The sequence below is a fragment of the Athene cunicularia genome (assembly GCF_003259725.1).
Source record: "Athene cunicularia isolate RWA chromosome Z unlocalized genomic scaffold, athCun1 chrZ_part2, whole genome shotgun sequence".
Lineage (NCBI taxonomy): Eukaryota > Metazoa > Chordata > Aves > Strigiformes > Strigidae > Athene > Athene cunicularia.
In genome coordinates this window covers 16,721,977-16,744,873 of record NW_020799143.1, presented here as the reverse complement: position 1 = coordinate 16,744,873, position 22,897 = coordinate 16,721,977, and the positions used below count along the sequence as shown (strand labels likewise).

The window sequence follows — 22,897 nt, the reverse complement described above, 5'->3', positions numbered from 1 at the left end:
CTGGCTAAATGCCAGGTATCCACCAAGTCGCTCTATCACTTCCCCCCCGCCCCCTTTCCCCTTGTTTTCTCAATAGGGTAAAGAGGGGAAAGAAGATAAACTAACCCTTGTAGGTGAAACAAAAGCAGTTTTAATATAAGCAAAGCGAAGCAAAAGTCCGTGCGCGGAAGCAAAAGCAAACAGATTTAGTCTCTACTTCCCATGGACAGGCGATGTCGGGCCTTCTCGGGAAGCAGGGCTCCAATACGCGTAGTGGTTGCCTCGGAGGACCAAGGGTGACCCCACCCCCTTCCTCCTTTCTCCCAGCTTTATACTGAGCAGACGTCATATGGTCTGGAATATCCCTTTGGTCGGTTTGGGTCAGCTGTCCTGGCTGTGTCCCCTCCCAAGATCTTGCCCACCCCGTCCCACTGGGGGAAATATCAGAAAGAGGCTTGGTGCTGTGTAAGCACTGCTCAGCAGTAGCCACAACACCAGGGTGCTATCAACACCCTGCCAGCTCCCGACATAAAACACAGCACCGTGAGGGCTGCTGTAGGGGAAAACCAATTCCAATTCAGCCAGACCCAGTACAATCATGAAGTAGATCTTCCTGTAAACTGTGCCAGGGTACATTGAAAATGAGGAGGTGACTGGTGACAGCCAACATGGCTTCACTAAGGGCAAATCATGCCTGATGAATTTGGTGGCCTTCCATGAAGGGGTTATAGAGTTGGTGGATTAGGTAAGAGCAATTCATGTCATCTATCTGGACTTGTGCTAAGCATTTGACAGCTGTCCCACATAACATCCTTGGCTCTAAATTGGAGAGACATGGTTTTGATGGATGGACCACTCAGTGGATCAGGAATTGGCTGGGTGATTGCACTTAAAGAGCTACAGTCAACAGCTCTTTGTCCAAATGGAGACCAGTGATAAGTGGCATTCCCCAGGGGTCCGGTGCTGTTTAACATCTTTGTTGGTCACATGGACGGTGGGATTGAGTGCACCCTCAGCAGGTTCGCTAATGACACCAAGCTGTGTGGTGCGATTGACACACTGGAGGGAAGGGATGTCATCCAGAGGGACCTTGACAGGCTTGAGAGGTGGGCCCATGAAAACCTCATGAAGTTCAAGAAGGCCAAGCATCAGGTCCTGCATATGGGTTGGGGCAGTCCCAAGCACAGATACAGCCTGGGCAGTGAGTGGATTGAGAGCAGCCCTGTGGAGAATGACTCAGGGTTACTGATGGATTAAAAGCTGCACATTGACCTGTCAGTGTGTGCTTGCAGCCCAGGAAGCCAACTGTATGCTGGTCTGCATCAAGAGAAGTGTGGTCAGCAGGTTGAGGGAGGTGACTCTCCCCCTCTGCTCCACTCTTGTGAGACCCTACCTGGAGTACTGTGTCCAGCTCTGGGGCCCCAGCATAAGAAAGACACAGACCTGCTCGAGGCGGTCCAGAGGAGGGCCACAAAAATGATCGGGGGCTGGAACATCTCCTCTGTGATGACAAGCCGAGAGAGTTCGGGTGGTTCAAGCCTAGAGAAGAGAAGGCTCCAGGGAGACCTTATAGCTGCCTTCCAGCACTTAAAGGGGGCCTACAGGAAAGATGGGGAGGGACTCTTACCAGGGAATGTGATGATAGGATGAGGGGTAGTGGTTTTAAACTGAAAGAGGGTAGATTTTAGGTAAGATGTAAGGGAGGAATTCTTTCCTGTGATGGTGGTGGAACACTGGAACAGATTGCCCAGAGAAGTTGTGGATGCATCATGGAAGGTGAGGTAGGATGAGGCTTTGAGCAACCTGATTTAGTGGAACGTGTTCCTGCCTATGCAAGGGGGGTTGGAACTAGATGATCTTTAATGTCCCTTAAAACCCAAACTATTCTATGATTCTATGAATACGTAGTCTAAACTCGTGGCTCCTAGCAATGTGCTAGGGCAAGCTGTCCGTTATATTTGTTGATACGTGATGTACCTGTGAACTGTAGCTTATTGTGGTGGTTTGAAGAATTATTTTAACTTTCAATGCATGGTTGTGTTGTGGAAAAAATATGTTGCTGCATTTTATTTTGTCTTTCCCCTCCCAGTGGAAAGATGAATGATTTGAGGTCATCATTGTGAGGTTAATCACTGAATCCACAGAGATTAGAGGAGGCCTTCTGCACTTTCACTTTTTAGTGAAATTGCAGTACATAATTTTAGGATTTGATCCCTACTTAATATTTAGTGCCTTGATTGTTTTGCTTGTTGAAGTAGCAAGGTGGTACCTGGCCTTACTGTTCTGAAAGGACCTCTCCCATTATTTTCAGTTACAGATTCACTGGTTAAGTCTTTTCTGACTATAACTTTGGAACTGTTAAATTGGTTAATTCTTCAAAAACTGTTATAAAGGAGGTCTGTCTTTTGAAGGAGAAAAGGACTAGATGGAGCTCTTCTCAGAGCATGTAAAAGTCTAGTTTCTATATTACAGAAGATAGTCTTTAGTCTTTTAGTTTTTAGTCTTTAATTTTTTATATTTAAAAACTTACGTGCTATATTATGTGTTCAAGAGGGTATCTATGTATGCCCTTTGTTTGGCCCAGGTAAAAACTGTCCAAACTTTACCTGAAAATATTTGGTATTTGAACTTCCATTAAAATATATATTTTTTTAACTTTATTTTTTATTTTGACTATTGCATAGATCTATGTAGGATTGTCTTTTTATATGTATGTTTCCTCCTCTTCATACAAAAAGGGGCAGTAAACAAACTAATTAAAAGTCTTCTAAAACATCAACTCTTTAAGAAAGATCAGGAAAGTATAAGCAGTATTAGTCAATGTATTGCATCTCAATCACAAATGCATGGTAGTTTTATATACTTTAAATTTTAAAGTATATCTTTTTGAAAATGCATTCACAGCTAGAACTTTTCAAAAAGGATGTTGAATCTCTTCAAGAAGAACTGATGAGTGTGTCATCAATGGATACATCACAAATCAGCTTGTATGAATACTTTCATATCTCTCCAATTAAGGTATACTTTTTTCACAGTACAGCCTGTGTTTGCTCTCTTAACTGAAGAATTTTTTTCTCCTTCAGAATAGTAGACACTGGAAATGAAGAAATACAGAGGTGATCAAAAATAAAATAAAAATGTCCCAGAAAAATGCTTTTGTTGTGAACCACTAACTTTTATGGGTTTTACATTAATGCTTACTAAATATGTTCATTAAAGGTTAATTATTTCATTCCTATCTGTGACTTTCTTTGTATACAGTATTTCTTTTTATTATTTAAGAGATCTTTGCAAAATGCTATAGTTTGTGTGCAGATAGTGTGTTGTGGATTGGAGAATGAGTAATTTTTTAGAAACATATACAGCCACCATTACTGTGCAATGGCATTTTCTGCTTTATAATTACTTGCTGGAAAAGCAGTTTTGTTTTTTTTTACTCCAGTAAAGTCTACTTTTGGCTATTTCATCATTCCCATGAGCATCCAAGTGCAACTGTTAAATAGTATGTGCATACTTAACGTAGAAGCAAGCCTGTTTACCCAAATGTAACTCTCATGCATTTGTAGCTTACTGGTCTTCTTTTTTTTTTTTTTCTTATTATTATTGCATAGCTGACATGGTTGAAGGTGTGATAGAACTTCATAGGTTCTACAACAGTTCTTAATCAGAGAATCTACCCTCTGTCCCGTGGGAATAGATCAAAGAATGGTTTGAGTTTCACCTCCTTACAGTATCTAGTTAGATGTTAGAAACAGTCTGGTATTAGAACAGGTAATTCCAGCAAATGCTTGTCTAGCTTAATATGTAAACAGCTTAACCTAACTCATTTCAAGTAAATTCAGTAGCTGTTTCAGTTTATCCTCATTTGGATTTTCATAGGTATGATTCCATTTGTTTTATTAAAATTTTTCAGGATTTGACAAAAATAAAATGGTCTTTACATGTTAAAATAACAAAGTGTTCACTTTGTTATCAAAGTAAATGAAAACTTAATTTTTAATGTATTCTATCATATATGGCAAGATAAATTACATGGAGGAGAGAGGATGGAATAAAGGGGCTTCAGATTCTAGTAGAAGCTTTAACAGTTATGAAATCATTATAGAGCTGTGAATTAGATGACAGTACTTATACAAGATGAACTCTGTATCTTTGAAATGAGCTATAGTTAAGCTCTGTTATACCACAAATTAATGAATGGCACATGGTCTTGTCTTCAGAGAATCAGAAACAGGCATAACTTCTTTTCATCTGATTTTGAAAACTGCTCAATACACTTATGCACTATAGAGCCCTTTGAACAATTTTCCTGAATGTTTTTCTGTTTTGAGACTGTCACCTTAATTTCTGTGAAACATGGTTTGGTTAATTCAGGCCTGCACAGGGGGAATTTTTCTTGGCTATGTATTCCAGAGTTTATTTAGCACCTGTAAAACTTGTGTTAATAATTACTTGCTTTCAGGCTTTCGTTTCTCACTGTTGCTTGGATACCATGCTATGTTATCGTTTTCAGTCTGCTTTGATTTTGGGTATTAGTTATGGAAACAAAATGTTTTGGAAACAACCTACTAACCTAAATTAAAGCTGAAAGATTCTGGAGAACCTATCTGAAAACATGAGTAAGCAGTTTCAAGTTCTTGTTCTCTTAAAGGTAGTTCCAATTACTCAGTCTGAGTTTAAATGTTAATGGTTTTATTGCCCTACATGGTGTATTTATGTTCTCTGTTATGAAGTCAGTCTGATTTCGGTCAAGATTAGAAAGGTCTTATCTCAATTTTTAAATAATCTAAAAGATTATGAAGATAGAAATATAATACTTCTAATAATCAACCATGCTATTTCCCAATCTCATTTTTATCCTTCAGTTACACTTAAGCTTTTCACTCAGTACGGGTGGAGAAGATAGTAACAAAGAAGAAAGAAAGAATGAATTGATACCACTTCAGTCCTTGAATCTCCTGCTGAAGAGTATAGGGGCCACCCTCACAGATGTACAAGATGTTGTCTTTAAGTACGTTAAAAATATGATTGTAAAGATTACTTCTGAAAATTAAACCAGTATTACATATATTAGATTCTATTTTGTTCTGCATAATAAGGACTTCTTGTCTTCTCTTTTTTTTTAGGTTGGCATTCTTTGAACTCAGCTATCACTTATGTACTACACAACAGCTCCAGTCAGCAGTTGTGAGGCATTATTCAAAACAGGTTAGAATAAGTAAATTTCAGTATCTAAGTGTGTATTTTGAAAGCACTACTGTGTGCTTTGGTTCTGTGAAAATAAACAGAATTACTTTCAGCCCTCTATGTTTGTACAAAGATTAAATACATAAACACAAAATAATGACTCATTAGCTGGATTCTATTGCCTTTTTTTGTGTGTGCAAGTACTGTTTCTGAATTATGATGAGAGGAAAAGTGATATGGATAACAAAACAGCTTGCTAGAATCGATAGCGGAAGCAAACACAATATAGCTCTGTTAGAGCAGAATTGGCATCAAAATATTAATGTTTTTTCTTGGATGTGAGTAGTATATGAATTCTGATCCCCTTTTGGCCTTTGTGTACTGCTCGGGTCCTGTCATCCAGTAGAGAGAATCCAACAGACACACTTTTGCATAGAAGAATTAGTCCTCTTAGAAGAATTAGTCCTCTTCTATCCATCCATCCTTTAGAATAAGGGGTTCTCTGGACATACTAATTCTGTGCTCTATCCATCTTTAAAGGAAAAAAAAAACACCTATTGAGGGTTTTAACTGGGAAACCAGTTGTCTGTTCTCTGACCCTTTCTTTTCCCAAAGGGAAAATTTGAAATCTCCTAGGATATGCTCAACCTTTTTTTTAAAACTGAGTTACACTTTACAGATGGAGTTAGAACATTTTGCAGTGACAGTCAACAAAATTTTTTCAGTGTATGCAAAGAGACCAAACTTTGTCCTATAGTATAAGAGAAATCTTAGTAATATGCTTGCTTTGTAAAAATCTCAAGAACATTAATGTCAGTTGTGAAACGCTTGCAAGTAATAATATTTATTTGTATGATTTAATATAATTTAATTACTGTAAGATCCTTTTTAATGTAACTACTTCTACTTTTCCAAATAATTCTGAGGTTTTTTATATTAAACTCATGTTACTTCCACTTTTTTTGAAATCTGGATATACACTGTTTGCCTTTGTGTTAATTTCTGAAATACTTTTACTAATAACTATTTTTATCTTAGGCTATTAAACAGATGTATGTTCTTATTCTTGGCCTTGATGTCTTGGGTAATCCATTTGGATTCATAAGAGGCTTGTCTGAAGGAGTAGAGGCATTCTTCTATGAACCTTACCAGGTAAAAATGTCTGCTGCCTTTTTACAAAATGTAACACAAGTAGTTAGACATGAATTATATTGAAAATTTGGATATGTCAGTACCTTTATTTGTTTTAAATTTAGATTTAGAATTGAAAACTTAAAGTGAAAGTGCCAGTGCCAGGAAAAGTTACTGGAAAACTCAAGTGAGATAAAAAGGAGAGACTACTCCATTTAACTTAATTCACGAAAGACTGTTCCTTATGGTTCTTATTTGAAAAAAAAACCCGAAACCTTGCTTTTTTTTTTTTTCTATTTGCCTTAAAATAAGCAGACTTCAAGGAATGAATTATGTTCTAAGATAGTCTTTTTCTCTCATTGGTGCTCTTGTGGGTACTTTCACACTTTATCACTCAGTCTCATGTTCTTTTTCTCTTTATTGTATCTATAGTCCAACAAAAACTTAAGATTTAAAAATATATGATTAATACTATTTGAAGCTTAACATAAATCCATTCTTTTTTTTCTTAGGGAGCCATTCAGGGTCCTGAAGAATTTATAGAAGGAATGGCACTAGGACTTAAAGCACTAGTAGGAGGAGCTGTTGGTAAGTTTCAGCGTTATCATGGTAGTATACGTAATAGTAAGCAATATAGGCAAGTATTTTTAAATTGCATTGTCATTTTACTTTGCTTTATTTTCTGATAGGTGGATTAGCTGGTGCTGCATCGAGAATCACTGGTGCTATGGCAAAAGGGGTAGCTGCAATAACTATGGATGAGGATTACCAGCAGAAAAGGAGAGAAGCCATGAATAAACAGCCCACTGGTCTTAGAGAGGGTATCACTCGTGGTGGAAAAGGATTAGTTTCCGTAAGAAGGAAAAAAATTATAAAGATTAATGAATTCTATGCAGGCAAGAGTAGCAAATACAGAGTGTGTTATTCTTTATGTTAATTCTGGTTTTGCAAATATATGGCCACAATTGAGTGACAGTTTTAAAGAAAAACATACAAGGGTAGTAGAGAAGGTGGGAACTGTGAAGCAGGTGCCTCTAATTCGGTTAACTTCTAGTGAATTTTAGAATATTCAAACACATGTACTTGGAGGCTATTCACCAATGAATAATGTAAAAATGTAAAAAGTAAAAAATGAAAAATATAACCTGAAAGCATATTTATAATGTCTGTTTCTTTTGATAGGGTTTTGTCAGTGGCATAACGGGAATAGTTACAAAACCAATAAGAGGTAAGTTTAGGTCTTCTGATGCATTCACTGTTCATAAGATGGTAAATTTTTGATACTTGATGATACATTATGTATTGGGTCTCTCTGAGATAGAATTAATTTTCCCCGCAGCAGCCCTCATAGTACTGTGCTTTGTATTGGTACCTAGAAGGGTGTTGCTAACACACCAGTGTTTTGGCTACTGCTGGTCAGTGCTTGCACAGCATCAAGGCTGTCTCTCAAACATTCCCCCTGGAGATGGGCAAGATCTTGGGAAAGGACATAGCCAGGACAGCTGACCCAAACTGACCAAAGGCATATCCAGTACCATGCGATGTCTGCTCAGCAATAAAAGCTAAGAGAAGGGGGAATAGGAGTGTTCATTATTAGAATGTTTGTCTTCTGGAGCAACTTCTATGTCTGCTGAAGCCCTACTTCCCTGGAAGTGGGTGGACATCACCTGCTGGTAGGAAGTAGAGAATAAATCTTATGTTTTCCTTTGCTTCCCCACGTGGTCTTCGCTTTTGTTTTATTAAACTGCCTTTATCTTGACCCACAAGGGGTTTTTTCTATCTTATTTTCTTCACCCCACCATCCTACTGAAGAGGGAAATGATAGAGTGGCTTGGTGTGCACCTGGCATCCAGTCAAGGTCAACCAACCACACATTATAAACTTGAGTTATAAAACTTTTTATCAAGTTTTGGTATTGCTACTGACTTCTAGTTTAAATGTTGTTAACATGAATTTTGTGTGGAGACTATGCAGATGCATATCAAGTAAGATTTGTAATTAAATGGTAATTAAGTTGCCTAAGATTGTAAGAAAAACTCACTGTTTTATAATGATTTGTTGTATTTAATCCTTTTAGGAGCTCAGAAAGAAGGAGCAGCTGGTTTTTTCAAAGGTGTTGGAAAAGGCTTAGTGGGAGCAGTAGCTAGGCCTACTGGAGGAATCATAGACATGGCAAGCAGCACATTTCAGGGTATTAAAAAGTAAGTAAAATAAGCGTGAACAATGACATATGGCATGAAACAGACAATAGTAGTAGTAGTAGTACATTGTGCTTGTGTATCACTTCTGCATTGATGTTTCTGGATCTCTCAACTTTATCATTAATACAGATGAGCTAGGAAAAAAATCGTATCCATGTTGTTACTTTAATAACTAGGTGGCTCTTTAAAACATATACAGTTGATAGCATTTAAAAAACACAACATCAAATCTTGGATATTTCCAGCATTACCAAAGAAACTAGTTCAAAGGCCTCAGCAATCAGACTTCCTTCAATTGCTGATTTTTTTTTCCCATTACATCAAATATACAGGGAAAAAGGACTTCTCAGCTGCACAAAATGTTGCTTTTTATATTATTACTACTATATGTAATGAGTTCCAAGACTACAAGATCATGCTAGGATCTGTTCTGATTGTTCAGATGAGAATCGTGTTAACACTGTGTATTGAATACTGTGATAGTCTCACTTTAAATAAACCCATTGCTGTAGATTATTTCACACAGTAATGTGTAAAGAGGTAGGAGGAAGTGTTTCAAGGGGGCATTTAGTAACTTTGTCTGAATACAGCTGTTTAATGGCCCAGTAGTTCTTAGTGAGCTGGGCCACTTTTGCTGGTATAAGATTGCCAGTCTCTTTTGTTCTCCACTTTAAGTTCTTTAGCAGAGGAATTAAGAAAAATACCAGAGCAGAAGTTCTGTATGGCACAAATCTCTTTAATTTTGCAGTTTTGAAGTACAGCACTTAGACACTAATTAATTATTGCAGGTGTGTGCTGCCGTATTCCATCTAATTTTCTAATAATAATTCTCTGAAATAGATTTCTGAGTAAAATCTATTCCTGTTACATAGACTATCTACTCAATGTCTATTCATGTGCAGAAGTACGTATATAGACACAGTTGCTGTACTAGTACTCGATTTTAATTTGTATTTCAGATAATTTAGAGTCTTTGCTAAATATTATAACTTGGTAGAGATATTGATGCATACCTTAAATTTACTGCTTTATTGTCAGAGTTGCAGATTCATCAGAAGATGTGATAAGCCTGCGCCCACCTCGATTCTTTGGTGAGGATGGAGTTATTAGACCTTACAGGTTAAGAGATGGAACCGGAAGTCAAATGTTACAGGTGAAGAAAATGAAAGACAATTTGACGTACATTTTATTTTGCCCTATGTTGAAATAAATATTTAACAGAATTTCCCATCTCTTAAATTCCATACCACCCCTTACCTAGTAACTCAGTAGTCAAGAAGTTTCATTTAATTTCTTAGGTTTATGACCACGTTGGTGGTTTAGTTTCTATGCTACAGTTTTTGAGAAAGACACCATAATTTATGCCAGTATATCTGTAGAGGTTTGTGCAAATACAGAGCATTTTGGAAGAAGAAAAAGGTTTATATGTGTAATTAAAAAGGTTTATGTTTCAGTTTTTGTTGTTGATAAACAGTGATGAAAAACTCAACACTTTTTTCAGTAATTTTATAATAAACATTTTGTTCAGGGATTTTTTTAATCTCAATTTTATGTAAAACAGCATTTTAAACATATTTAAAATAGCTATATTTATGTCATACTACTGCTTTTGAAAGAATATAAACAGTTTTGAAGAGAGGCACTGTTTGCATGAAGAACATTCTGAGCAGCAGTTTTTCTTTGATAACTCACTTGTTCAAGCAAATTTGACTCATATCAAAGTGGAAATAATTTCAACTCTTATGCAGCTTACAAAGTTTCTATTATTTTCTCTATTAGAAGTAAAACTGCATGTTAGAAATACTCAAATATAAGAAAGAAAGTAGTAATTAGTGATTGCATGAATGTAAACAGAGTTTTTAAAATACACATCGAAGGATTCACGGTGTGCCAGGGAGATGTTGGAGAAGTCATACAGAAATAACCTTTTTGGAGAAGTAGTTAAGAATGAAGTAGCCATTGGAAATGACTTTTAGACTATTTTGAGAATAGCCACAGCTGTTTGTTTTACGTTGAGTTCCAATCTGGTTGTTTCCGTTTCTTCTGCATTTCATTAGTGTGTCTCTTGTTTTCTGGTAGAAGAGGATTGTCCTATTTGGGACATCTCAGCTATGTTCACCATGCCATTCACTGGTGATCTGATTCAGCAGACTGTAAAATTTCTTTGATAATAAAGCGTATGCCTCTGCCTTTTTGCTAAGGAGGTAGCTTTAACCCATGCTCTTCATTTTAAAGCTAGTGTTATAAAGCAGTATTACTTTAACTAGAACATATTTAGAAGTTATAACTGATGAAAGGCATAAACCTTATTGCTGATTCTTCTCCTCTTTTTGGTTAAAAAAATGAATTCCAAAAATCCCCTTTTCTATTTTAAATTTTACCACTAAACCAAATGCTAGCAAGCCAGAAGTCAGTTCTAATGTGCAGACTTCTCTAATGACTTTGCATTGCTTTTACTTCTTAAATTTGTACATGTTTGCATTTTGGTTTTTTTTTTCTGAGACACCTTTAAAAAATTCTGCAGTGTAATATGTAGTTTTGATTTTTCTCTGTTCTGTGGTTGAGTGCAGTACGACCACCTTCCATTATCCAACTTATAAAAGCATCAAGGCATTGTCTTGTGTAATGCCTGTCATATTTTATGATGGCAGCTACCATTTGAAGGTAGCTAAAGTTGAAGGCAGAACTTGAAGAAATGTGTTGAAAGCTCCAAACAAGGTTGTAGTTCTGGTAGACAGGCAAATCAGAAATAATGAATTTTGTACTTTTTTTTTTCAGGCATTAATTTCTGATATCGTATGTTTGTCTTAATACTATTTTAGCCCAAAGTGTACTAATGTTTTTGATTCTTAATGTTTCTGGGTCTAGCTACATTTCTTTGTTTTGCATGAGACTTAGTGTACAACATGTCCCCAAGCTTGGAACAGTTTGCATAGCACAGTATTTTCTTATGGGGAAAAAAAGTTATTCTCCCCTTTTTTATTATTTCTATGCAGACAGGTCTGGTGACTGCCCCCAGTGTTAGCACTGTATTGTAGCATTTTCAACGGAGTAGTGGATTGGTTGGAATAAAACTTCTTTTAGTGATTCAGAGATTGTCTATGCTGATTAAAGGAAATAGGACATAGGTGATTTTGAGTGCTCATACTGTGTCCTAAACTAGGATTTCACTTCAGAATTTCTTTGTTTTATGGGGTTTTATTTTGCTTTAATTAACAAGTTTGCCAGACAAACTAGTATTTCCAAACTAATACTTCTGCTTTCTTCTTCCCTTACCATGCTTTCAGAAAAGACAGGCCTACAGGGAATGGACTAAGACTCACAGTAGTAGTGATGATGATGACAGTTAGGATAATATGGACTGTAACAGATATACATGGCCTTTGTCACTTCTTTTTTTACTTTTAAGTATTAAATGTTGCTGCTGTAATTCCCACTGATAAATTGGGGTTGTCTGATATTAAATTCTTATTTTTAAAGCTGTGCAGAAAATATGTGGGGAAATAAACTGTATGATGATGAGTGCTAGGCAAAGGAGCGAAGACTGTAATAAAAATAGTCTTACAAAACTGGACATTAGGTGAAAACACTATTGAATAATATGAAGAAATAGTAATACTGTGACTTAAAAGTTTATTTCCAGATATGTTTCTATCAAGTGTATTTAATGTTTTTGCATTTATATAAAGTGCTTGACAGGTTTTATTTGTAATTTGCCAGATGGAATGCTTTTAAATGTGTTTAGTATAAATTTACTGAGTTGTACAGTAATTATTGGTGTTAAAATGCTGTTTGACTGTTTTATTTCATATTTCAAAGTATTTTGTCTGCTTTTCTCTTTAACAATAAACATGTCTATAAATTATATCTAAAATGGATTCATCTATTCTGTTCCAACATTGTTTCTCATGTTTCCTGGAACTAGCTTATGTAAAAACTAAATGGCCTGTAAAAATATTTAAAAGATAAAATACCTATATTTTGAAAGGAACATTTAACATAAAGCTTTAATTTTTCATTTATCATTCGTTTTACTGTAATTTTTAAATATTTATGTATCCTTTGGAATCATTAGAGGTGTGAAATAACATCTTATTTAATTATTTTTCATTGTGACCATAAATTACTTGGTTTTGAAATAAATATTTATTTTCATAACAATAAAAAACCCTAAAAAATTCACCCCAGAACTAAACCCTATGTAAAATCAGGCAGCTGGAGAACGTACTTTTACAAGGCTCTGTGTAGTAAAACATATGTAACATATATAAATTTTTATTTTTTTTTATTTACCTCGACATGGGGGAAAACACATAACACTGAACCACTCTAACTCTGTATTGTAAATAACTACAATACAGATTTACAAGTTACCTGTTTCTTACAATTTTTAAACAAACCATTATTTATTCTTCTTTTTTTTTTTTTTTTTGTGGTTCATTGCTAAATTTAGATTTTTGTGTTGCATTTTAAAGATGTCTTGCAATAGATATTTGTGTATTAATAAGTACTGTAGTAAAAATTAATTCTTCTGCCAACATCTGAAGAATGTGAATTGCTGTAAAGCAGTAAGACCTTGTGAAATGTTTGCATATTTACCAAAGGTGATGCCATGTCTTTCATTGTCTATTGTCTCCCAGTTATCAGAATTCTGAGGGAAAAACCATTAAAATCCTTAAGACCACTTATTCTGGCTCTATGCCTTCAAAAGCTGCTCTTTAGTCTGATTGCTTGGGCAGTGATCCAAGGAATATAGGCCTGTAGTTGTCTAGATAAAAGAGGGGACAAAGTCAACTTGAGAGCCTGTGTTAGCTGAAACTACTGATGCTTTAAGACTGCTACAGAACATACGTTGCTACTTAGTTTGTGATACTGTTAAGTCTTGCAGAAGTAGATGAAAGACTGTATTGTAGTGTATTGCTGCCTGAAACATTGTAGGAAGTATTTTGAATATTTCAGATACAGATGGATCTTAGGTATTCCTTTGAAAAATGTAGGAAATTACTGTGATGTTCAATCCTGAAAAAAGACACGTCATGCCTGAAAGTTGAGGAAATTGTTATGTACACCTTTATGGAAAGGTTACTGCTGCATTTTATCAACTTTAATAGGTTTTGGGAACTTTGAATATTTTACCTGACATTTACTTTTTCCTTTTTGGCTTTTTTGTGCAATGTCTTTTTTTAAATTGTAAAATTTTGTTTTTCTTCTGTAATGACCTGTCTACAATGCATGTCAATTTTATAGCAAAACATGTTTTTTCCTAATTCTAAAACAGCTTTTGAAAGAAATGTAAGTATTATTTGACTGAAGAATCATCACTGCAAAACCAAGGATTTGATTTTTAGAAATAATACATAATTTTACCAAATTGACCAAACTTTTGAAGTTTTTAAACTACTTATTCTACAAATCATTACAGAATGTAGAAGTAAACTTAGCATGAATGGTAGTACTTCTGAGTCAGGTATCACTAATTCAAGTTCCACTGCAATATAACTAAAAAGAGTTCTATAGCCAGTAGATTGAAAGAACGCTAACTTAAAACAACCAAACCGACCAAACAACAGTAAAATATTTGCCGGTAAATTTGGCAAGTATGATTATGTACCTTAAAGTATTTTGTCTTTTTCATGGAGTATAGTTCTATTTTTGAAACGTTTATATTAATTAAAAAATGTAGTAATTTTGTACAAGTATTTTGTTTCTGTCTTGAGTCTAGCTTCCTCTGAGTATCCTCTTGGATAAGAAATAATTTGCATTTAGGATAGCAAACAGTTAAATCACCTGGGATATTTAGATTTAATTTCTTTCTAAGTCATAGAACCAAAACCTGTGAAAAGTGTTATAGTTAACTAGCTGAAACTGATGCTCTTTAAGGCAGCAAAAATAGAGATTATTTTATTTAGGGATTTAACATACAAAAAAATATAGACCATCTTTTCAAATGCACCCCTGCTGCTTTTTTCCCCCCCTTCACTTTAATGTATTCTAATAGTTTAATTTTTGGCTGCACATTTTTTTCCTCATTGTTTCACCGGTGAATTGGATTTGAAGTCCAGTACTGTTGCAGAAAACTTCCAAGACTAAGTTCCATGCTTTCCACTCAGGTTGCCAAGTGTTCTGCTGTCAGCTACAGAACAAGTTGATGATTCAGCTTTTCTCTAGTGTTTAGTTTTACTCTTTTAGTGACTCGTGTAATGGTAACTTGAATTTATATGCTTCCTCCTTGTTGAGGTGAAGAATTGGCTGTGCTTTTTATCTTTGATTTTATCCAGGGCATCACTTTTGATCAGGGTTCTTTGGTCTTTTTGTTTTCTCAAGAGTCCCTGTAGACTTAAGTTGGTGCAGAGAGATAGTGTAGACAGTTTCTGGGATCATTTAATAGACTGTTCATACCTTCGTTGTTATTAGTCATTCAGAGAAGCTATAGACCTGCCAGAAATCACTGATCTTTTCCCTGCCAGGGAATAAAGCTGAAGGATAGGCTGTTTATGCTTATGAACATGTAATTGACACTTGCACTATGAAATCAGTAGAGTTCTCTGTGTCACAAGTCTGTGCCTACCTAAAACCAAAATAATTTCAAACCCTTTTTAAAATTTTTAATTTATCTTTATAGTGTATTAGTTTATGAGGGCTCTTTTACAGTGTTGTATAAGGTTTCTGCCCAACTATGCTGCAGTGCATGTAAACTTGTAGAGAAGACCATCCTTCAAAGCTGTCCTCCAATACTGTGCCTTATTGTATTGGAGGTGTTCAGTTTTCAGTTCAGTGATCTTTTTTTGGTCATGGCATAAGCTTGAGATCAGGTGTCAGAATGTTGGAAAGGTTTAAGAGACTCTTGCTTCTGAGCATTCAAATTTTAGTCTGCCAGGAAGAACATCTGAGGAGTGGGAAAAGTGTATCATAGTCCTTTCTCTTCTTCCCTCACCCTCCTTGGGCTTGGGTTCAAATCAAAACATAAACATTAATAACATGAAGTACTCTAGAAATGAGGTTTCCCATCATAAACTATAGGGAGAAATTATTTCCAAAGTTCAAAGTTACTTAATTTTCATTCAACATTGTCCTGACTCTTACTAGGCATCCACGCATAGTATCTAGTTTGCTGCTCCATTAATTGAATCACAGCTGTCATTATCCATCCTCTGTTGGAAAATATGTTGTGTCCAGCTTAAAGGAAAGAACAGGATCCCTAGCACTTACATGTGCACATTTGGATATTATTACGTAGCCATTGCCCATCCTCAAATAGAAGACTTGTATATATTTATGGGAAGCTAGCTGAGACTAGCTAACACAAATTGTTTCAGAAGAACATGGAAACTTGTGTGAAAGTTTCATTTTAGCTTGTTTGTGACTGAAGCATAAATGTTTATATATGATGGAAAAGCAAGTGAAAACTAGAAGTATCCTAGGCAACACATACACTAGCTTATTTGATGAAATAAAATAAAATTGAAATATTTTTCCATTGCCCTCCTGATACCCTAATTACTTCAGATTCTACTTTGGTTATATTGGCAGGAAACACAAAGAACATCTAGATGTCATGGTCATTATGGAAGTGTAGATCAGTATGGGTTTTTCCTTCAGCTCATCAAATGAATTCTCTTGGTATTCAGATCAAAAATTGACCAAGATAATTCTGCCAGTAAGCATAGGCAAATTATATTTCTGTTGTAAATTAGAAACACTGTGTTCTGAATGAAAGCTGCTGTCCTAATTTTTACTGTCATGTATACTGTGGCCTTAGATTGAAATGTTAACCTTGACCACAAATTTCTGTTATTTGAACAAAACCATGTCGACTTCAGAGTTGCTGTTCAGCATGGCTGAGTGGAATCTTGAACTCAAGCACTAACACATGGACAAAAGCTTTGCTTTTTTAAGAATGACATTGCACATTAGGATAACTGGAATGAGGGAGTAGGCAATAAAGGATTAATGTTGATTCTTATTAATAAAGAATAAGGAGAGAATTTTGCATAGCAGAAAAAAGAATGTTTGGCATGTTATTTTTTTCCTCATATAACAGTTTTTCCCCTTTGCTCACACATACCCTAGCTTAGGTGCTGCTTAGAATTATTAAATGTTTATGTGGGGAAGATGTGATACGCAATTATATCGAGTTAGCCTGCTGAAAGTAGCAATTCTACAGCTTTTGAAGAAGCCACTTTATAATTTTTGCTGAAAGGTACATTCAGTATTGGAGTTTCTAGCAGCAACAGCGAACTGACTTCAGAACTTGCACATTTGGACAGTAATCAGTTTGTAATACAATGGCAATCTAAAATCCATTTGAAAATTTACTGTTAATCTGAGCATCAACAGAGAAGAGCAGCAGATTTATAACCAGTTTTTAAGTGGTCTTTACCATATTTTCTTTTATGTGCCATTTGAGATGAGTTCAAGAAGGATATCAATCATTCTGACTTTTGTATCACACATACTACTAGTATTTTTTAGAAATATAACCAGAAGTATCATAGATTTAAAAATTTGTCTCCACTACTTAATCTTCTTTGTTTAATTTCTAACTTTGTCAAAGGCTTCTGTACTTGCTTCTCAATCGATTAGGAGCATGTGGTGTGATTAGGAACCTTTCCAAATGCAGAGATGTCACCTTTAAGACACTGATCTTACTGGCATATCCATCTCTGAACAGATGATCACATCTACTGTTAGATTATTACAGTGACATCTAAGCATTTTGTTGCAGGTAGGAATACTTTGCAAAGGAGGGCATTTGCGCTTGAATTACTTCACATGTAACAGCTGCTGTAGTGTCTTTTTTCAATAGATAAATTCAATTTCCATGTCTAGTCAGTGAACCATAGCATACACTGAAGTAATCAGTTTATTAAACCTTTTTTAAATTGGAAATGCAGAAGTTGTGTTTTAAAGACTAGTATTTGTTTTCTTACAGTGAAAAAACTAATACTGAACAAACAATGATTAATTTTCATACTTTTGCATCACCAAGCAGTGGTCCCAAGTTGCTTTCTTCAAACAATTAATAGCTAAATACTGTAAAATTTAATAAACTTATTTATGCATCTATCTGTATTGAAGGATCATTTATATATCTTTTTATGTTTGAGTTGTATTCAGACACTTAATAGCAGAGTGCAGTAATGATCCTGCTGCAAGAATTATCAGCAGTAAGTTGGTTTATCCCTCTATATTTCCTAATGAATAGGTGGAAGTCCAATGCTAAAAGGGTAAAAAATTGTAAATGAAGGGTAGAAAAATCAAAAGGCAGAAAATTTAGAAGTAGATACTGCTCAGCACTGGCATTGATACAAGTGTTAATTTTGCAAATGGACTGTGCAGCATTTTCCTGTGCTTTATTTCTCAATTAATGTCTGTTGTCTACAAAACTACAGATGACAGATAACTTGAGTTCATGATCTTTGACTCATAGCTAACAAGCAGGAGCTCAGTGCATGCCACGTGATAGTGACATTCTTGTGCTGAGCAAATTACTTGTTTGTGAACCTTAGTAGAATGAAATACTTTTTGTGAAATTTCGTGGACATTTAAATAGCTTTTGTTTAGGATTCCAACCTTCGTGATAGTTAAGTACTGTACTTCTGTAAGAATTTTCGTAATTCTCAATTTGTTACCAGTAAACTGAGTAATTTACAGTGGAGTGATACGACTTGTTGAAAATTAACTATCAAGCTAATGAAAAGATGGGAAGAGGTAACCAGATCTCTTTAAATTCCACTTAAGGGCGATTAATGTTTGGATTGACAGCCTTACCACAGTGCTATGCAAACCATAAGAAAATTATTTTCTTTGATGTGGGAGAAAAACTAGAGATCTTTTCTGTCCTAATGAGGCTAAATTACTAAGTGCTTCTCCTCTATAATTGCTTTTAATAGAATAGAGATATTGGTCACACTTTGCAATATTTGTGTTTGGTCAGTAAGAGAAATTGCTGGTATTGTCACAGAGTCTTACAGATTAAATACAACAATGTGTATTCATTACCGCTACTGAACCACCCTTGCTCTTTCTGTACATTACTTCTGTAAATTTCTGTCAGTTTTCTCCTGCCTTTCCCTGTCTTGCTTGATAGGCCACTAACACTGAAAATCCATCAGGACATAGAACTAGACCAGTAGTCTTCTATCTGTGCTGTTTGTCCATACACCCGTCTATGTCTTCTAACCATCCAACATCTTGTGTGCTGGAATATTGTAGAGGCTATCTCAATAGAGGATTTTTTTGTTACTTAGTTATGAACTAGGAGCTTGGAGCTAGATATGAGAGACAGGGAGATACTCAAATTGGAGACGTGGCAACTCCTAGACAAAGCTTCGATAAGGAGTTTCAAAAAATAAAATAATAATTTGTTTTGCAAGCCCTTAGTTGCTCATTTCTTATGCAAGTATGCACATAAACAACAGCTGTGATTTTATAGCCCAGCAGAGTTGGGGAGAGAGAAATCCAAGCTTTTGAAGTGTTTTCTGAAAAGCTCTTTTGGGAACCTGTATTTTAAATGTTCTTGTATTTTAGTCACTAAAGAATCAGCACCTTTGAGAGAAGACATCATTTAAAAAAATCTGTTTGGGCAAGTGGAGTTATCCATGCAGCCAAATTTGAACTTGTAGGGTATGCCTAAATAAATATCTTTATTACTTTACAGTGGTGATGGATACTCATTAAATGGTTGTGTTATTTTAACTGCATTGAGAACTAATCTACATGTTTTTAAATATTGGCATACATAACTGAAGCAATATGTTTGTAGTTAAGGGTTTATTGAATCATACTGTTTTATACTGATCTATATTACTTCCAGTTTGTAACAGATGGGAAATATGCAAGCAGTCATATTCCCAGCTAAAATGTGACAATCTTTTTGATTACTAATTTAATCACTCATTGCTCAAAAAGTCAGAAATACAATGATTCCTGTCATGTAAAGCTACAGAGCATCTGTTTTTAAAATTATTTAATCTGCTGTCCTCAATATTTAAAATTTACTGCCCAGTAAAGAATATTCTGCTACAATATTCATGCAAATTGTAGGAAAAGATTAAGTAAATTCAGGGGGAAACAAATCTAGAAAAATGTTAAGCATTACCTCAGGTGCATTATTAACTCCCACTGTTTACATGATAGTGGTTTCTTGTATACAATTAAGTATAGATTTGTTTCCCATAGTAAATTACTTCAGTGTTTTGGAAATTATGACATAAATTAGGAAATGAATCCTTGTTTCTTCTGTTGTCTTAGAACTGCATTAGTCAGCAGTTCAGTGTGTACTAAAAATATGTAGAAAAGTGAGTCCTGAAATGTTTTGAGAAATTATATTCTTATATGCTAGTTTTGGTTAGGATTGATTTTTATTTCCATAGCTGCATAAAACAACTGAATAATTCTGTGTAATTATGAACATTAGCTGTCACAGATCTTGAGGTCATATTCTGACTTTACAAAAGTAGACTTTTATTTAAAAGTATGTGCTATATGCTTTGTTATCATTTATACTTTTGGAGGATAATACATTTTAAGCACAAAATTAGTATGTGAATTTATACTAACGTATTCAAAGCCATAAAACTTTTATCTCTTCTAGAAAATTGAAAACGGAAGATTCGCAAAACTCAGATATATTGCACATGCTATGGTCAACAGTACAGATCTGTTAATGGTAACGAAAAGGTAAACAGTTCTGACTCTGAATAATAAGTACTTAACACTGTCATCAAAATGTTCATGCCTTAATTGTTGATCATTAACTTCACTTTGACATGTCTGTCATTATGTAGATAAAATAATGGGGAAGGTGTGCTTAGTGTGCTGTTAATAATCTTGTTCAACAACAGCATTGTTCAGCACAAGAGTGTGTTTTTTTGAATGTCATAATAATTATTTAAGGAGAGTAAATGAATGTTGGTTTTATGATTTCTTTAGCTGAGAAAGATTTGTTATTAATCTAGTTCAGCTGAAGTCAGTGGAACTGTGGGATTCACTTATAAATTAGCATATTGAAGGAAAAAAGGGTAATACAGGAACAGTCGGTGTCTAGCAGTGGAATATCAGGCATCCTTCTCAAATAAAAAGCCTGTACAAACTTTTGTAGAAATACAGCTGGAAGTAGTGTTACGGTTTTGCTATGAAATACAGTATTTTACATAAGAGGAACGTTCAAAATCCGCTCTTTTGTAAAGTATGCTGTATGGTTATGTATCATTAAATGAGAACTATTTTGAACTATTTGGAACAATGGATGACTAGAGCTGAGACAACTTGATAACTTTTAAGTATTTTTACATTAATCTTTGATTCATTAATATTATTTTCTGGTGCCTAGTGGTGTGTTATTTGTGACAAAAGGGACATTCGGACAGTTGACATGTGAATGGCAATACACTTATGATGAATTTACCAAAGAACCATTCATCGTCGATGGTAGAAGATTACGCATTGAAGCCAAGGTATGTTAACATATTTTGTTTTCTTTTTGTGTTAACCGTTTATAAAATTGTACAACTTTAAATTTCTGATCTCTCTTCTTCGAATTCATGATCTCTCTTCTAGTTGAGATGCACTCAGAAAAGGGAGTTGAAATTTGGCATGGGCAAACTCCTCAGATAACTACTTTCTAAGTGGAATGGTGACTTGGTGTTTGCAGATGAAATTATTACTTGAGCCTGGGAATTTTTTGTTGGTGTGAACCAGTTCATGGTGTATTCATAGTATGGAAAATGCTGATACCACAAAAGTCTCTCAGAACATTTTGGAATATTTTTATTATGCACTCTGGCACTGTGGAAATATGTCAATATGTGGACTTCTACCTTGTTGCAGTTCCAAAGATTCACATATATCAGAACAATACATTTGCATGTGCTATGCTTCAAGGGTTGGGTGGGTTTTTTTTTTTACTAGTAATCAAATTCCTCAAAAGTATAATAAGGTATTAATTTGTTCATAAAAATCATAATGACATATGCTTATCCCTTTCAATGCAAGTTGAAGAATGTTTCTCTCAGTTGCAATTTCTTCTTTAAAACAATCCCAAAACTTTCTTTTCCTGGAAAACTGGCAAAGGACATAAGGAGAAAGATGTGACTGCTGTTGACAGAGTGTACTTAAAGAGGCAAAGTTCCTTAAAAAAAAAAATTATTGTCAAGATGGTAACTGAATTTAATTCCCATCAATAAATTACCTGCCAGTGTTTTGGGGTTTTTTTTCTGTTTTTAATAAGCTTCATGTGTGTAATTACACATCTTTGTTGCCAGGACAGTCTTGACAGTATACAAAGTCATTCAGTTTTTCACTCAAATTATTTGTTTCTGTTGCAGAGAGCTTGAAAGGCAGAGCCATATTGGTTTGGAATCCTCCAAACTGGATTTCTGACTGCAAGTGAATTTTTACAGGATTAAATAATTCTTAGAGTTTCTGCCATTTCAGACAATGCTAAATAACATCCATCTTTACCCCCCCACAGCAGTCATTTCAGAGTCTATTCACCTGTCTGCAGTATGATATTTATTGAAATCTGTGGTTGAAAACTGTGGTTTGCAAAGCACTGCTTATGTTCTATTTCAGAAACCTAGGTTGCTATTTTCACTAAGACCACTACTTGCAAGTCAGTACTGGTGGAATGTCCACCCAGGTAATGACTTAAAGGAGAATGAAAAATTACAACCTTAGGGAGTACTGGATTTTGTTACCCTACATACTACATTATCTGCCTTCCATTCCTACACACTTTTATCATCTAGTCTCCAGGGACTCCATGGTAAAAAGGGAAGTCTGTTATTTCTGAAGTGTTCCACTCCACTGTGCTTTCATGCAGGAAATGAAGTTTCTCAGTGTGTGCGCGCGTGCAATGTGAACATATTCAGATTAGTCTAATGGGTACACGTAGCTGTCTGAACCCTAGAGGTGCCTTAATGGTAAACAACTTAGTTGTAAAGTTTGAAGAAACTAACTTTTTTTTTTTTTTTTTTTTTTTTTTTTAGGAACGAGTCAAGTCTGTGTTCCATGCCAAAGAATTTGGAAAAATTATTAATTTTAAAAGTCCAGAGGATGCTAAGGTAAAGTCAAATAAGTATTACAGTTATACTGTGCTAAACTTGGCTTAAAAAGTGAAACAGAAATATTCTTAACCTTGAAACGACTATGTGTATTTAAAATTCAGTATTTCCACACAGCCATTACACAGATGGAAATGGTAATGATCTATTCAGTACTGAATTTCAAAAATGCTTAATTCTAACTCCAAACTTTTCCTTATATTTGGAATTATAACTGTCTGTCAAATGGCTGATTTAACAGTACTTCTAACAAAACTAAACAAGAATGTGTATTAAAATAGTGTGTTTTAATAGAACAAAAAATATTTTTACATCACTTCTAGTTTTCTTCCG

General features: G+C 35.0%; 1 protein-coding gene across 1 annotated transcript in view; it reads left to right on the top strand.

Moving 5' to 3' along the window:
* VPS13A (vacuolar protein sorting 13 homolog A) overlaps positions 1 to 22,897 on the top strand; it is a 110,162-nt gene that overhangs the window by 82,363 nt on the left and 4,902 nt on the right. The window contains exons 61-72 of the mRNA XM_026866046.1: positions 2,884 to 2,997; positions 4,845 to 4,990; positions 5,106 to 5,187; positions 6,205 to 6,318; positions 6,810 to 6,885; positions 6,987 to 7,150; positions 7,480 to 7,525; positions 8,375 to 8,498; positions 9,537 to 9,651; positions 20,095 to 20,180; positions 20,833 to 20,956; positions 22,490 to 22,564. Of these exons, the coding sequence (XP_026721847.1) occupies positions 2,884 to 2,997; positions 4,845 to 4,990; positions 5,106 to 5,187; positions 6,205 to 6,318; positions 6,810 to 6,885; positions 6,987 to 7,150; positions 7,480 to 7,525; positions 8,375 to 8,498; positions 9,537 to 9,651; positions 20,095 to 20,180; positions 20,833 to 20,956; positions 22,490 to 22,564 (1,266 nt within the window). The remainder of the gene's footprint in view (positions 1 to 2,883; positions 2,998 to 4,844; positions 4,991 to 5,105; positions 5,188 to 6,204; positions 6,319 to 6,809; positions 6,886 to 6,986; positions 7,151 to 7,479; positions 7,526 to 8,374; positions 8,499 to 9,536; positions 9,652 to 20,094; positions 20,181 to 20,832; positions 20,957 to 22,489; positions 22,565 to 22,897) is intronic.